Here is a 14,637-nt window from a genome sequence, read left to right as displayed (position 1 = left end):
GGGGATTTGTACTAGAAAAAAAGCCAGATGCATACAGTAGGACGAGAGCGAGGGAGAGAAAGGGGGACACGTGTATGTGCGTGTGTGTGTAAGCTTTAGATGAAATTAAAATCTGATTATCAATGAAAACAGAAGGTTTGATGGAAAGCCAAACAACACTGTGCTTTCTAGTTTACTCACAGAGAAATTCCATTTCCTGTATAACTCCTCATTGCATATCTCCTTGTCATGCTATTGTGTGACCCACCACACTTTATAAAGTACCATTTGTATTATCAATGCAGACTGGATTAGAATCCAAAGATCTGGCTCAATTGAGATAAATTATATCTGAACATTCCAATGAAATTTAATTCATTGGTCCACCATTACCATCACAAATGGATAGGGGAAAGCAAGTAGATCCTTTGCCTGGGCTAGAAATTTTTCACAGGGGTTTTGAAAGGCTATATAAAATTAGCTTTCCCAGCCTCTTCTCAATTTGCAAGATTAACACCTTAGGCTATCTCAGCCAATGCTGATTATTCTCCATTGAGTCATGCCCATACTGATTCATTATGGAGATGCAACTGTTCCAAACTCCAGCCTTTCTCAAGAACTGCGTAAGAACTACACATGTACTGCTGAGAAAGCTGAGGAGTGGCACAGACGAAGACAGAGGCTGACTGCTTGCCACTCTTCCCTCCCCTTCTCTCCCCATAAAGGAGAGAGTAAGAGATAACGCCAGAATTTAAATGCATTAAGAGGTAACACCAGAATTAAAATACATTAACCCTGATCCTCATGAAACAATCTCTAGCGCAACAGTTCAAAGAGGTGATACAAGACTAAGACTTCCATTACGTTAAAAAAAATACTGAAAAGAGACAGTGTATCTTTTTCCCACTTCCACGGAAAAAGAATTTGCTGCAAAAACCATAGGTAAAGACAGCTTGTCTCTAATCCTAGAATGATTAATCACCACTGTTATAATCTTCATATTGTACTAGCACAGACTGTTTCTTTGATTAGTATCTTTGAATTTTTTCCGGGGGGGGGGGGGGGGGGGGGGAATCCCCCCAAAATGTTCAGTGAACATCTGAACATAATGCTGCTACTGTTAAAATGAGAAGTTTTCTCTTGACTTTAAAGGAATTCAGTCCTTAAGAACTGAGTGTCCTAGAGATATTGAATAAGGAGTAACGGGAACAGAAAAAGAAGGAAAACTTGGTAAACAGCATCTTAGAGTGAAGTGGAGTAACAGACCAGACTCATGCTAAAACTTTGCAAAGTGCTAGAAGTGGAGTAATTGAGCATCTCAGGCCTTGCTTTATGCTAAACTGCATCTTAAGGATCAGCTTCATCAGCCTGCAGAAGGGCAGTAAGGTGCTAAGTGCAGGAAAGCTTACTGCTCAACTGTTGGCTGATAAACACTGTGCCAAAATAATTCCAAAAATATGAAGACAACTTCCTTTTCAGAATCAACTGCATTTTGAAAGTTGAGACTGAAATGCAGTCTTGAGTAATTTCAATCAAATTCATGTTGATATCCAGCAAGGTCCTATACACATACATATGACACATGCATTCAGCTGCAAAACTAATGATTTATGTACTTACTTTGACCTGAGGGTATGATTTCTTGTTCTTTTCACTAGAAGCACCAGGAAGCCCACCATGTGAAGGCCCTTCACATACGTATCGGAAACGAAACCCTCTCTGTGGAAATGAAGGAAAAGAAACTTCAAAGCTGTTTAGAACAAAACTAAGACAAAATAGGACACATGAGTGCACGTGCACACACACACAAACAAAGCTTGCCCAAATCACCCACAAACAGAAAAGTTGTATCTGTTCACCCTGAAATGCTGTCCGAGTGCTGGTTAACAAAGCATCATCGAACTGTGCCCTGGAGAGACTGCTCTATTCTCACTTCTATAGACAGCAGCAACCTGAATTTTTTCTTTCAGTAAGTGAAGATATTTTGAAGGAGAGAGCTATTTATACTCTGAAAACAAAATAAAAATTAACAGACAGAGAATGCAAGAGCAGATACTTTCTCCCATGACTGCCGCTAGGTAGAGAAAACTGAAGCCAGTAATAACCAAGGAAGTCCAAAGCATTGTAAAGAAGAGAACAAGGATGAAACAGAAATGCTTCTTCCATCTGGGAAGAGTGAGCATGCGAAAGCTGTATCTTCAAGCAGAGTCCAGAAACAGCACAAAAGCTTCAGAGGACTTTGAATGGTTGGTTTTTCTTCTCAGCTACATGAATAGATGTCCGAATACACTTCAGGGAACTGCAGGGTATTAGCAACCACTCTGGAGTACAGCTATCCATTTAATGCATTTTTATTTACAGGAACTAACACCCCCTTTACTTCACAGGGTAATCTAAAAGGCACAAAAGATGCAATTCTTAAGCACATGTATTTGGTTACTCTAAGCGTACTTAACTGTATTATTTCTTGTGGCCCCCGACTTTGAACACTTTCAAATCTACTCCCCATCTGTCCAATTTCTGGCAAAATCCCCATCTTATACAGGGCTCCCAAAGTAAGTCCAAACAGTGCCAGTTAGTGTTGTATTCTTCATCAAAAATCATTTAGCTGCTTTTTAACAGTAGACAACTCTGGATTTAAAGTCTGTATTAGCTGACACAGTTCAAAAATTACTCTGTGATCATTAGCTTCCACACCTACCTCTTCAAAGTCTTTTCAGTTTAAGAGCACGTTTTCCAGGCAAATGTAAAAATCTGATGTCTATTCAGGTATCACCAGACAATGTATTCATACTTAAGCATGTATTTGCCTTCCTATGGTGAATTGACTATATTGAAAGTGCCCAGCTACAATGAGCTCGAACTCAAGTTGTCCAAAAAGCAAAGCAACCTCTGCAGTCACTGTGCATGAGACAACCTAGTTTCTCTTCACCTCTGTGTCTTCGATCCAACAGATCCGTCATCTGTGTGACCTTCCCCAGCCTACTGCCTTTGCTATCCTACCTATGTTTTCCACATACAGTCTTACTCCCCCCCCAGGCTGTCTCTGCTCCAAAAATGATCACAAGCACCACTCTGCTGATGGATCACTCTCATCACCCTGTTATAATCCATTGCCCAGCTTGCCACATGGTTACTCCACTATAGGACCTACTTGCTGAGAAGTCATGCATGGAAACAATAGCTTCCCCTTAGGTACTGCACAGTGCAGACTGCACCATGCAAAGACACAGCCTGATTTTGGATGAAGTAAAGGAACAAGGAAGAGGGAGCATATTCTTGTGAGTTCACCATGCACTACTATTGCACCTGTGACCATGAAGTGTCCTTATTCCTGGAAGGATGCTCAAGCACAAAACCGATTTGGTCTGTCAATGAAATAAATGTTCTCTACTGCCTCCTGCTAGGAAGGCTGGATTGTGGCATGTTTCTGCAGAAGACCAAAGGAAGGATGGAACAGCCTTTAGTCAACCCCTTCCCCTCTCTACTGAACAGCTCCATAAGGTAGAGTTTTATGCAACTGATCAGGAGAGGCAGAAAAAAAGGTCTCCATACTGTAATAGCTTTACGGTGAATTGTAATTGCTGAGAGCACCAGCTAAAAGGGGAATGATAACCCTGGTATACTTCAGGGCAACCTTCACCCAGCTATTACTTTATACCTCAGTTGAATGAAAAATAACCTGTGCATTGGGATGACTTTTATACTGTCAGAGGAGCACAAACGAGTGTTTGCTAGACACTCACTTGTCACAGAAAAAAAACATATTCAAGTATTTATCTTGGTTATTCAAAACAGCAACTGTGATGAAAGGAATCTCAAAGGACAATGGAATTTCTTTGCAATGACAAAGCACAAGTCAAAAGTTCTCGTAACTTGGGAACAGTGAAACATTGCTGGTTTTTCCTTCTTGTGTTCAAGAACCATGAAGCAAATTCTGAAAATTTTCCACATTTGGTCTAACCATTTACGTTTCAAAATACAGGGGTACTGTAAGAGCCACTTCCAAGATGAAGAGTGTGTACTTAAAAAGACATTTGTTTAAAACTCTCAGTTCTGGTTTGGGTCTTTGGTTTTGTTGTTTTGGGGGTTTGGGTTTTTTTCTTGTCTTATTACACTTCCAGAGAGACACAAAGATGAAAACAGAACAAAACAGGAAACAATTTAACTACAAAAGTGAGAGGAAAAACGGGTCACAGTTTAGGGTCACATTTGTTACGAGAGTTCAACCTCTTCAATACTCTATTTTTCTCATCTTAAGTCATAATTTTATTTAAAGCTGAACATGGTGACTTAGGTACCTTAAAGATTTTCAAAATGTAGTGCTCTTCTTACCTGTTTTGGCTGTTCTATGATTTGAAGATACGGTCCCTCTGCTAAAATAAAAGAAAGAAAAGTCATAATAGAAATTATGTTTCTATTACTATGACACATAAATTGCGAGGGTAAAACTGATGTCCTTAAATGTCTTGAGATAAAATTCTGGAAAGCATCTAAGTATCTTCTGTACTTAAATGTTAATAAATAATTTAATCAATTGACAGTCTGTCATTTCCAGTGCTTCCTAAGACCAGTAGCATAAGAAGGATTAACTCAAAAAAGTTAATTTTGACTCAGAGAGCCTTAATGGGCAACTCTGATCACTCACCTGAAACTTGCAAGGGTAAGAACAGGATCCTCCCCTTGCCACTGACAAGCAGCCTGGCCTTCCTGAGCTAAGGTTAACTTTTGTGTTTAAACCCCTTGGGCTCTAAACACTATACTCACAAGCTTTTGGCCCTAGGGCTTCCTACTGAATAGGTGCTTTTGAAAGTCTAGAGACAGCCAATGGGAAGCTCTGGGGTATGGAATACAGAAGGAATTCAAGCTGTCTCAACATGCCCTAACAGTCAGAACTGCTTAAAAAAAATATTCTGGAATTGAGGATACTAAACAATTTACATTCTTTTAATAATTTCAGATTCACTTTTAAATATACAGTTTTTGCTCTGCCTCTAAAAACACTGAACACAGCTTATTCGACTACAAACACAGACTCTATAAGGAAATCCATGTTTGAGCATGATGCCAAAAACAGTATTACGTTCTACTAAAATCTTGTTTGTGTCTTTCAAAGAAGGCTTCCTTAAACAACTCTCAGCCTTGCACCACTCTCTGAACACTGGCAAACTTCATACCATAAACCAGTTTAAATTGCCTTCAAGCAAACCTAAACCCAATGACAACTCGGTGCCATCAGAGTTAAGAATTCATCACCTGATCAAAGCTTAGCTCCAGCTCTGACTGTTTAGATTTATTTACACTGAGAAAGAAAGCTCTCTAGGTGGATGGCTGTGAAATACCTCTTAAAATGCAAGCCACTCCTGAGTCTGACAATGACTGTTCTGAAGGGTGTGATTTCTTCCCTGGCTCTAGATACGCAGAAGAGAAGGTTTGGATTTCAATACTAAAAATTCAGTTGATATCAAAGCAGATACCAAATGACAGCTCCACTGTGAATGCCTACACAATATTTTGCCAACGATATCACTGTTGAAATTATGCATCATCATGTGCAGCCTATTAAAACCATACCATGCCAACATCCAGGTGTGATCCGCCTCTGAACAACTGCACCATCTGTAAGTACCACACAATCCAGCTACCTCAAGTAGGTAGTACCTGGCTTCAGGAAAGAACTACATACTTGTATCAACTTCAATTTGCCAATAGGCCTATTGTTAACTGATAATTAAAAATGGCAAAGGATTCATTAATTTATACTTTGTAATATGACTACATGCATCCTTATCAGCTCCTCAATACAAATTCACTTTAATAAAATAGACCTTCATGTATTTAGTCAACACAGGTCTTAACTGAACAGGCTTCTCTCAACAGGAAAGTTTTGATAAATATGCTAATAGATGACATTAGTATTTTGCTGTTGAAGTTAGCTGACTCAGCAACTGAATTAGCTTCATGCCAAAGTTATATTACAAATGCCAGTCACAACAATTACACATACGAAGATTTATTTCCCAAGTCCAATGCTTTTCCTGTGAAAAAGTAAACGGTGCTAAAACTAAAATCTTGAAGACATGCAAAACAATTGCCTCAAGACCATTACACAACCTCTTACATTAGAAAGAACGAAAAAAAGTTTGAACTTCAGAAACTTTAAAAGAGAGAGTAATATTTAGCTTCTATGTAGCTTTATGTTTCAGTTTTTGTCTGTAACATGGACTCCAGATGAGTTGAGTTGGGTTTAAGCATCATATCAGCACTTAAATTTAAGACCTCTGTTCACAGACCTCTAACACACCTCACGCTTTAGGCATGTAAAATTTTATACTTGAACAATCCACAGGCCTTGTATCTTCTGAGCACTGGCAGAAATATGTACCTAAACTACAACTGTGCAGTTCAACTTTCAACCAAGCCTTCAGGGCAGGATCTGCCAAGTAATTGTTCTTTGGCTTTTCTCCCCCTAGGAATTCATTTCCAGGGCATATACACTGGGTTAGTATTGGCACAAAATACTACTGCTTTGTCTTATGCATTAGCCAGAAAAGGAAGTTCTCTTTTATCCAATAGCTAAGGGGTGGCAGCAGTCCCCCAGGCTGCTGCAAATCTGGGTTCCAACTTTTCCTCAGCATAAGGAAATGCAAACTCCTAAGACAGCGATATACACTATATTGGACTATTGGAAAGCTCAAGGGAAATCCTTTGTGTTGCTGAAATGTTTTCACCTTGCACAGCACTTGTGAAAACTCAGGAAAATTGAAAACTTAGGACTGTGGTTCTTACGGCCCCTCAGGAAAAAGCCTATAAAAAGCATATAAATATACTGATTAGAAAAAAAATCTTCCATACTAATACTAGAGAAGTGCAAAAAACGTGCAGTGTAAATGTTCAAAGGCAAATTAGGTATCTGTTATCATGAATCCATTATCATGAATCATATATGAGCTCAGCTCGCTCCCTGAAATGCCTGTACACCAATGCGCGCAGCATGGGAAATAAGCAGGAGGAGTTGGAAACCTGTGTTAAGTCAGGAGATTATGATCTGGTGGCAATTACAGAGACGTGGTGGGACAGCTCACATGACTGGAATATAGTCATGGAAGGCTATGTCCTTTTCAGGAAAGACAGGCCAGCCAGGCGGGGTGGTGGGGTCGCTCTTTATGTGCGGGAGGAACTACAGTGCACCGAGTTCTGTCCAGGGACAGATGACGAGCGAGTTGAGAGTCTGTGGGTGAGAATTAAGGGGCAGGCTGGCAGGGGGGATACTGTTGTAGGTGTCTGTTACAGACCACCAGATCAGGGTGAGGAAGTTGACGAGGCCTTCTACAGGCAGCTGAGAGCGGCCTCACAGTCACAGGCCGTGGTCGTCGTGGGGGATTTTAACTTCCCTGATGTTTGCTGGAAGGACCACTCGGCAACCCAGCCACAGCCCAGGAGGTTCCTCCAGTGTATGGATGATAACTTCCTCTTGCAAATGGTGGATGAGCCAACCAGGAGAAGAGTGCTGCTGGATCTCATCCTCACTAACAAGGAGGGTCTGGTCGAAGCAGTAAGGGTTGAGGGCTGCCTTGGTTGCAGCGACCACGAGATGGTGGAGTTCAGGATCTTGTGTGGCAGGACTAGTAGAATAGCAGGTAGAATTGCAACCCTGGACTTTAGCAGGGCAAACTTTGGCCTTTTCAAGCAATTGCTAGGGGAAATCCCATGGGCAGGGCTGCTTGAAGGTAAAGGGGCCCAAGATAGTTGGTTGACATTCAAGGACTGCTTCTTCCGTGCTCAAGATCGGAGCATCCCGACACGTAGAAAGTCAAGGAAGAGGGCCAAGAGACCTGCGTGGCTAAATAGGGAATTGCTGGGTATGCTCAAGTGGAAGAGGAGAGTTTACAGGTCATGGAAGGAGGGGCTGGCCACTTGGGAGGAATATAAGGCTGCTGCTAGAGGATGTAGGAAGGCAGCTAGGAGGACTAAGGCATCCTTAGAATTAAACCTGGCAAGAAGGGTCAAGGACAGCAAAAAGAGCTTTTTCAAATACATGGCAGACAAAACTAACACCAGAGGCAATGTAGGCCCACTGATGAACGGGATGGGTGCCCTGGTGACAGAAGATAAAGAGATGGCAGAGTTACTGAATGCCTTCTTTGTCTCTGTCTACTCTGCTGCAGGCAGTCCTGAAGAGCCCTGTACCCCTGAGACCTTAGATGAAGTCAGGTCGACGGAGCAGTTTGCCTTAGTCGATGAGGAATGGGTTAGAGACCAGTTGAGCAATCTGGACATCCATAAATCCATGGGTCCAGATGGGATGCACCCGCGGGTGCTGAGGGAACTGGCGGAAGTCATTGCTAGACCACTCTCCATCATCTTTACCAAGTCTTGGGAAACGGGAGAGGTGCCTGAGGACTGGAGGAAAGCAAATGTCACTCCAGTCTTCAAAAAGGGCAAGAAGGAGGACCCGGGTAACTACAGACCGGTCAGCCTCACCTCCATCCCTGGGAAAGTGATGGAACTCCTTATCCTTGGTACCATCTTAAGGCATATCAAGGATAAGAAGGTTATGAGGGGCAGTCAACATGGCTTCACCAAGGGGAAGTCATGTTTGACCAATCTCTTAGCCTTTTATGAGGAAATAACACGGTGGACGGATGATGGCAGAGCGGTGGATGTGGTCTACCTTGACCTCAGCAAAGCATTTGACACAGTCTCCCACAGCATCCTCACAGCTAAATTGAGGAAGTGTGGACTGGATGATCAGGTAGTGAGGTGGACTGCAAACTGGCTGAAGGAGAGAAGCCAGAGAGTTGTAGTCTATGGGGCTGAGTCTAGTTGGAGGCCTGTAACTAGTGGAGTGCCTCAGGGGTCGGTACTGGGACCGGTATTATTTAATATATTCATCAATGATTTAGATGAGGGAATTGAATGTACTATCAGCAAGTTTGCTGATGACACTAAGCTGGGAGGAGTGGCTGACACGCCAGAAGGCTGTGCTGCCATCCAGTGAGACCTGGACAGGCTGGAGAGTTGGGCAGGGAGTAACTTGATGAAATATAACAAGGGAAAGTGTAGAGTCCTGCATCTGGGCAGGAACAACCCCAGGTTCCAGTATAGGTTGGGGAACGACCTGTTAGAGAGCAGTGTAGGGGAGAGGGACCTGGGGGTCCTAGTGGACAACAGGATGACCATGAGCCAACACTGTGCCCTTGTGGCTAAGAAGGCCAATGGCATCCTGGGGTGTATTAGAAGGGCGGTGGTTAGTAGGTCGAGAGAGGTCCTCCTTCCCCTCTACTCTGCCCTGGTAAGACCGCATCTGGAATATTGTGTCCAGTTCTGGGCCCCTCAGTTCAAGAAGGACAGGGAGCTGCTGGAGAGAGTCCAGCGCAGGGCAACGAAGATGATTAAGGGAGTGGAACATCTCCCTTATGAGGAAAGACTGAGGGAGCTGGGTCTCTATAGTTTGGAGAAGAGGAGACTGAGAGGTGACCTTATAAGTGTCTATAAATATATAAAGGGGGAGTGTCACGAGGACGGAGCCAGGCTCTACTCAGTGGCAAACAATGACAGGACAAGGGGTAATGGATACAAACTGGAACACAAGAGGTTCCACTTAAACTTGAGAAGAAACTTCTTCTCAGTGAGGGTGACGGAACACTGGAACAGGCTGCCCAGGGAGGTTGTGGAGTCTCCTTCCCTGGAGACATTCAAAACCCGCCTGGACGCATTCCTGTGTAACATTATCTAGGTGTTCCTGCTCCGGCAGGGGGACTGGACTAGATGATCTTTCGAGGTCCCTTCCAATCTCTAACATACTGTGATACTGTGATACTGTGATATACCGACGTATTTAAAACAAAGTTTTGTGAGGTCTTATTTTAACCTTTGGGTCTGGTGACTAAACACTGCCTTTCTTACAATGACTAAATGATTATCTGGTATACCAACTGAACAGTACAGAGAAAGCACTCTAATGCAAGACATTTAATTACATCTGAAATACTACTTAAAAATAAGCCAGCAATATTCAAGGTAACTTCCAAGTATCAATAGCATATTACTTTGACTATAAAAAGGATTTTAATTAGAATCGTATCATAGAATGGTTAAGGTTGGAAAGGAACCTTAAGATAACCTAGTTCCAATACCTCCTGCCATCAGCAGGGCCACCTCACACCAGACCATGTCGCCCAAGGCTCTGTTCAACCTGGCCTTGAACACTGCCAGGGATGAAGTGTTTACAGCTTCTCTGGGCAACCTGTTGCAGTGCCTCACTACCCTCACAATAAAGAGCTTCTTCCTTACATCTAACCTGAGCTTCCCCTGTTTAAATTTCAACCCATTAGTCCTTGTCCTGTCACTGCAGTCTCTAATGAAGAGTCCCTCCCCAGCATCCCTATAGGCCCCTTCAGATACTGGAAGGCTGCTATGAGGTCTCCACGCAGCCTTCTCTTCTCCAGGCTGAACAGCCCCAACTTTCTCAGCCTGTCTTCATACGGGAGGTGCTCCAGTCCCCTGATCATCCTTGTGGCCCTCCTCTGGACTTGTCCCAACAGCTCCATGCCCTTCTTATGTTGAGGTCACCAGAACTGTACACAAAACTCCAAGTGGGGTCTCACAAGAGCAGAGTAGAGAGGCAGGAACTTCCTTCAACCTGCTGGTCACTTAGTGAAAGGTCTCATACAGCTGTCTTCACTAAATTCTGAATACTTCCCAGAAGTACATTGGACAGACATCCGAACATTGGCTACATGTGGTTCCTTCTTTCCCTCTCTCACCCTTTCCCATAGGGAAAATAAAAGATGTCTAGCGCTCTGCACAGGGAAGATCTTAGTATATCACTTTTATTAGTAGGCGTGTCTGGTTTAAGTAGACAGACAGCAGAAACCTGAAGATGTACACCTTGTCAAAGGAACCAGTAATGACAGGATTTGTGATGATCTTTTGCACCCCTGTTCTAGTCTGGAAAGTTGCTTGAAGTTCTTGTTTAATGAGCAGCCCCCTCTTAAGTGTTAAATAACCACAAGAAGGAACGCTGCTTAATGTGTGGCTTAAGTTCTACTTTTGCCCTGCAGAGAGGCTGAAACAGCATACAGACATGGAGATGGCCTCTACCCAGAGATGACTCTCACTGTTGCCAAGAGCGAAGTTTTGACATGAGCACTCCTCTTGACTTGCCTGGCACTACTGCAGCCAGAAGAGCTAAGAACTGCAACTAAAACATGCAGTCCTCCAGCCTCGAGGATTAGTGCAGACTGCCTCATCCTGAGTATGCTTCAAGTGCTTCCTTTTCTGTCTTCTCTCCTTGGTTGCCAGAAACTGACTCGCATTCCACTGCCTCCCCTCCAGCCTGCGTCACAGTCTGACTTCCCCACGTCTTCTTCAACTGCTACATTTCTTCATTTTCCTTCCTGCCTGAGTCAGAGGCCCTCCTGCATCTTTACACTCCCACCACTTACATTCTTTCTTCCTCTTGACAGGCCTCACCCTGCACACACACTTCTCAAAGGAGCACCTATTTTAGGCTCCCTTTTGGTTCCTTCTTCCCGTGATAGCAAAGTCAAGAAACCAGGTGTCTTGTGAGGTTAGTGGGACACCTCTTGCAGAACTGCAAGACAAGTGGGGCCCTTTATCTAACTGCTTACCTAGTACCTGAGGCCATTCAATTTCACCTGCAAGCACCTGTGGTCAAGCTCTCCCTCACCTCCTGTTAGTGGGTCCCCCAGAACAGACATCTCACCCTTGTAATTGCGCACTGTTTTGCTCTGCGGACATGGATGAAAATGCTCATAGCCTCTAAATCTGGATTGTTAAATCCAACAGCAACCCTCCTGTCTCCATATTGGCTGTGGTACCTTGCTACTAAAAGCTCAGACTCCAGATATGGTGTCTTATCCTTCCTGAATGCCTACGATAACATTCGTATGTCCCCCTCTTGAGTGATTCACCTGCACAGGAACACTCCTGCATCTCAGCATTTCAGTGTTCAAAGAAAGATGTTTAAAGCAAGCAGCTCATGAGCTGTAACCTCTCTCTTCCGTTTACTCTTCAAAATACAAGCACAGATCTAGAGAAAACAGAAGATGCAGTATGCAAGTCTGCTCATGCTTCTAAGGATTAGGGCCAGTGCTATGGGACAGGGCAAATGAACACTCATCCAACCTGTGGCGATGGCCAGGCTTCCTTGAACCTCTAACATTACCTCTCTGAAAAAAAAAAAAAGCAAAGTTTTTTTATAAGTGCCTTTTTTTTTTGCCCGTGCCCTTCCTTCTCATTTCCCAACAGCATCACAGAAGGTTGGGCAGAGGCGGTTAAAGAAATACCAGAAAACTAATTTCAGTAGCCTCCAGGCAACACTGTTCAGCTTCTGATAGTCCTGCTTCAACTTCACAGGTTCAAAACCACAACATTTTAATGCCAACAGCTATTTAGACCAGAACCCCTACCTACCCAAACAATTAATCAGTTCCCTAAACCACCTCTAACTGGCACACAGATTGCTATGTTACATGGTTGTAGATGGCCTTGAATAATCAGGAAGTAAGAAACACCCAAAATTGTAAAACACTTTGCTCAGAGCTCTGCCCATTTCCTCTCCAATTTAAGGCATCACTTTGTCCCTCCACTCCACAGTGGAGGGACATCACACCGATGCGTATCTGCTTTTACAGAGCCTAAATACATGCCATGGGTAACTCTCACTCCATCCCAGATGCCAATGAGGACTAGTACCTAACTCTCAAAGGCGGAATACTTCTCAATGAGTCAAAGGGACGGTTGACATCACAACGTACCGTCTTTGCTGATGGTGATGTTTTAAACACACAGCTCAGTCCTGCAGTTTGCACAGTTACTGCACTTGTTATAAATACATCTTTTTGTCACCAAAGACACAAACTACTTCTCTTTCTAGAATTAGATGTAAACGTAGAACTTGAACCATGTAACTACCCACTACAGCTTTAGAGCCAAAAGTCAAATTTTTACTTAAAACTGACACACGAGAGAGAAAAAGAAGCAAGCAAAGACCCTTGAGCACTGACAACCTCATTGAGAAAGTCTCAAAGGTCTTCTACTGTTACTGTAAATGTTAACATAACAGCAGAACATCTATCATCAGAAAGTCCCCAAATTCCCCAGCTATTTGTTGATTCAGCTACACTGGCATGATACCGCAATCTACAGTTATATATTAAACCTGTCTGCCAATGTAGTAAGTCTGACATTGTGCACTTACAAATGCGCAGATTGAAAGATGTAGGTACTACACCAAATGATGAGGAACAATTAACATCTTCAGTTCTTTCTTTTTAAATCATTCATCTGTCCTAAAGAAAAATCCTTTTTGGAACACTTATTTTACCCTCTCCATATCCCAGCTGGAAGTACTTTTGGAAAGTCCCATGAGAATTTTTAACTGGCCTTGCTGCGTAAAAAGAAATCATTAGTTCCTGCCTGGAAACAACTAAAGCATAATATGCAAGTTCTTTTACTACCTTATAACTGAAGAACTAGTCCATAGTAATTAACACAACATAGTCCCAAGCAGGGGAGGAAGTAAGCATTATAGCGATACTACACAAGAAACAAAATCACTATGGCACCAACAGATTCCACTGAAATGATAACCCTTACTTAAACCTGTGGTTAACTTATTGTTTGTGAAAACCTAAAATCCATAATCCTTTATTAAATACCATTTCGTACCTCATATAGTGCAGCTGTATACAAGAACAGTGCCACTAAAACATGGCCTTTTCTGAACAACTCTGCAAATTAAGAATAGAGCTAGGCTTAGCTCAGTAAGAGTTTTCTGTGACTGCAGAACTCAGTGAATTCTTGACTCCCCACATGGTTTTAAAAACAGCTGTCTTCTAGTTCAGACAGGACAGAGATATCTGAAAATCAGATATCTCTGAATAATTTGTATGGAATGAGTCTGGCATGAGGAGTACAGAGCAAGCTTAAAAGGTACATGTAAGTGATCATTATGGGGAAATCAAAATTCCAATAACTTAAATTGTTCCACAGAAACTGGGAGAACAGCAAAAAAACCCCAACCCTTAGCATACAATGCACAAGCCCTTTAATCCTACAGATGAATCTTACTGAACAATTTTATCTGCCTTAATAAAAAACACGCCACAAACGATTTCAACATTAATTTGTTGGATGCTTCTCTGTATTTCTCAAGAGCTTAGCTCATCAAAACATTTTATCTTGATACAGAATTATCTATACCATATGTTTCTTGATCTTTTCCTGCTACTATTCAGTCAAGAAAACTGAAGTATTGTTTACACCACGAAACACTGAAGCAATAAGCATGCCTTAATTTTTCTTTTTAAATCAGCATTTGTTACCTTACCTATGAATTAAAAAGCTAATTTTTTATTTCATTTTACCCATCACACCTTCGCTGCTGTCAATGTATGTATGTCAGTGTATGAAATACTGCAAAAAAAAGATCTGCATTTTCAACAACTGCAACAACAAAAAAGCAGCAATCTGCAATACGGAAGATACCAGCTTACACCCAGATACAACAAACAGGTCAAACTCAAAAAGTTGTCATGTTAAAAGACATAAATAGCTATACTGAAGGTATGTTATTGGAGATATATATTGGAAAAAACCTCACATATTTAAATAAATTTTTATTTCCTT

The 14,637-nt window shown here is 42.3% G+C and overlaps 1 protein-coding gene across 2 annotated transcripts in view; it reads right to left on the bottom strand.

Annotated features, from left to right (window-relative positions):
* The window catches only part of NFKB1 (nuclear factor kappa B subunit 1), a 64,689-nt gene that overhangs the window by 36,015 nt on the left and 14,037 nt on the right, over positions 1-14,637 (bottom strand). The window contains exons 4-5 of one of the 2 annotated variants that reach the window (XM_061478120.1): positions 4,315-4,355; positions 1,600-1,698 (exon numbers count right to left, since the gene is read on the bottom strand). In XM_061478120.1, coding sequence (XP_061334104.1) covers positions 1,600-1,698; positions 4,315-4,355 — 140 coding nt within the window. The remainder of the gene's footprint in view (positions 1-1,599; positions 1,699-4,314; positions 4,356-14,637) is intronic. The other variant, XM_061478110.1, reaches the window with a different exon arrangement.

The sequence above is a fragment of the Pezoporus flaviventris genome, unplaced genomic scaffold (genome assembly GCF_033815535.1).
Source record: "Pezoporus flaviventris isolate CSIRO_AGI_PZ_B2104156 unplaced genomic scaffold, CSIRO_AGI_Pfla_v1 ptg000002l, whole genome shotgun sequence".
Taxonomy (NCBI): domain Eukaryota; kingdom Metazoa; phylum Chordata; class Aves; order Psittaciformes; family Psittacidae; genus Pezoporus; species Pezoporus flaviventris.
Note: the sequence above shows the minus strand (reverse complement) of the source record. Positions and strands in the feature narration are given on the sequence as shown.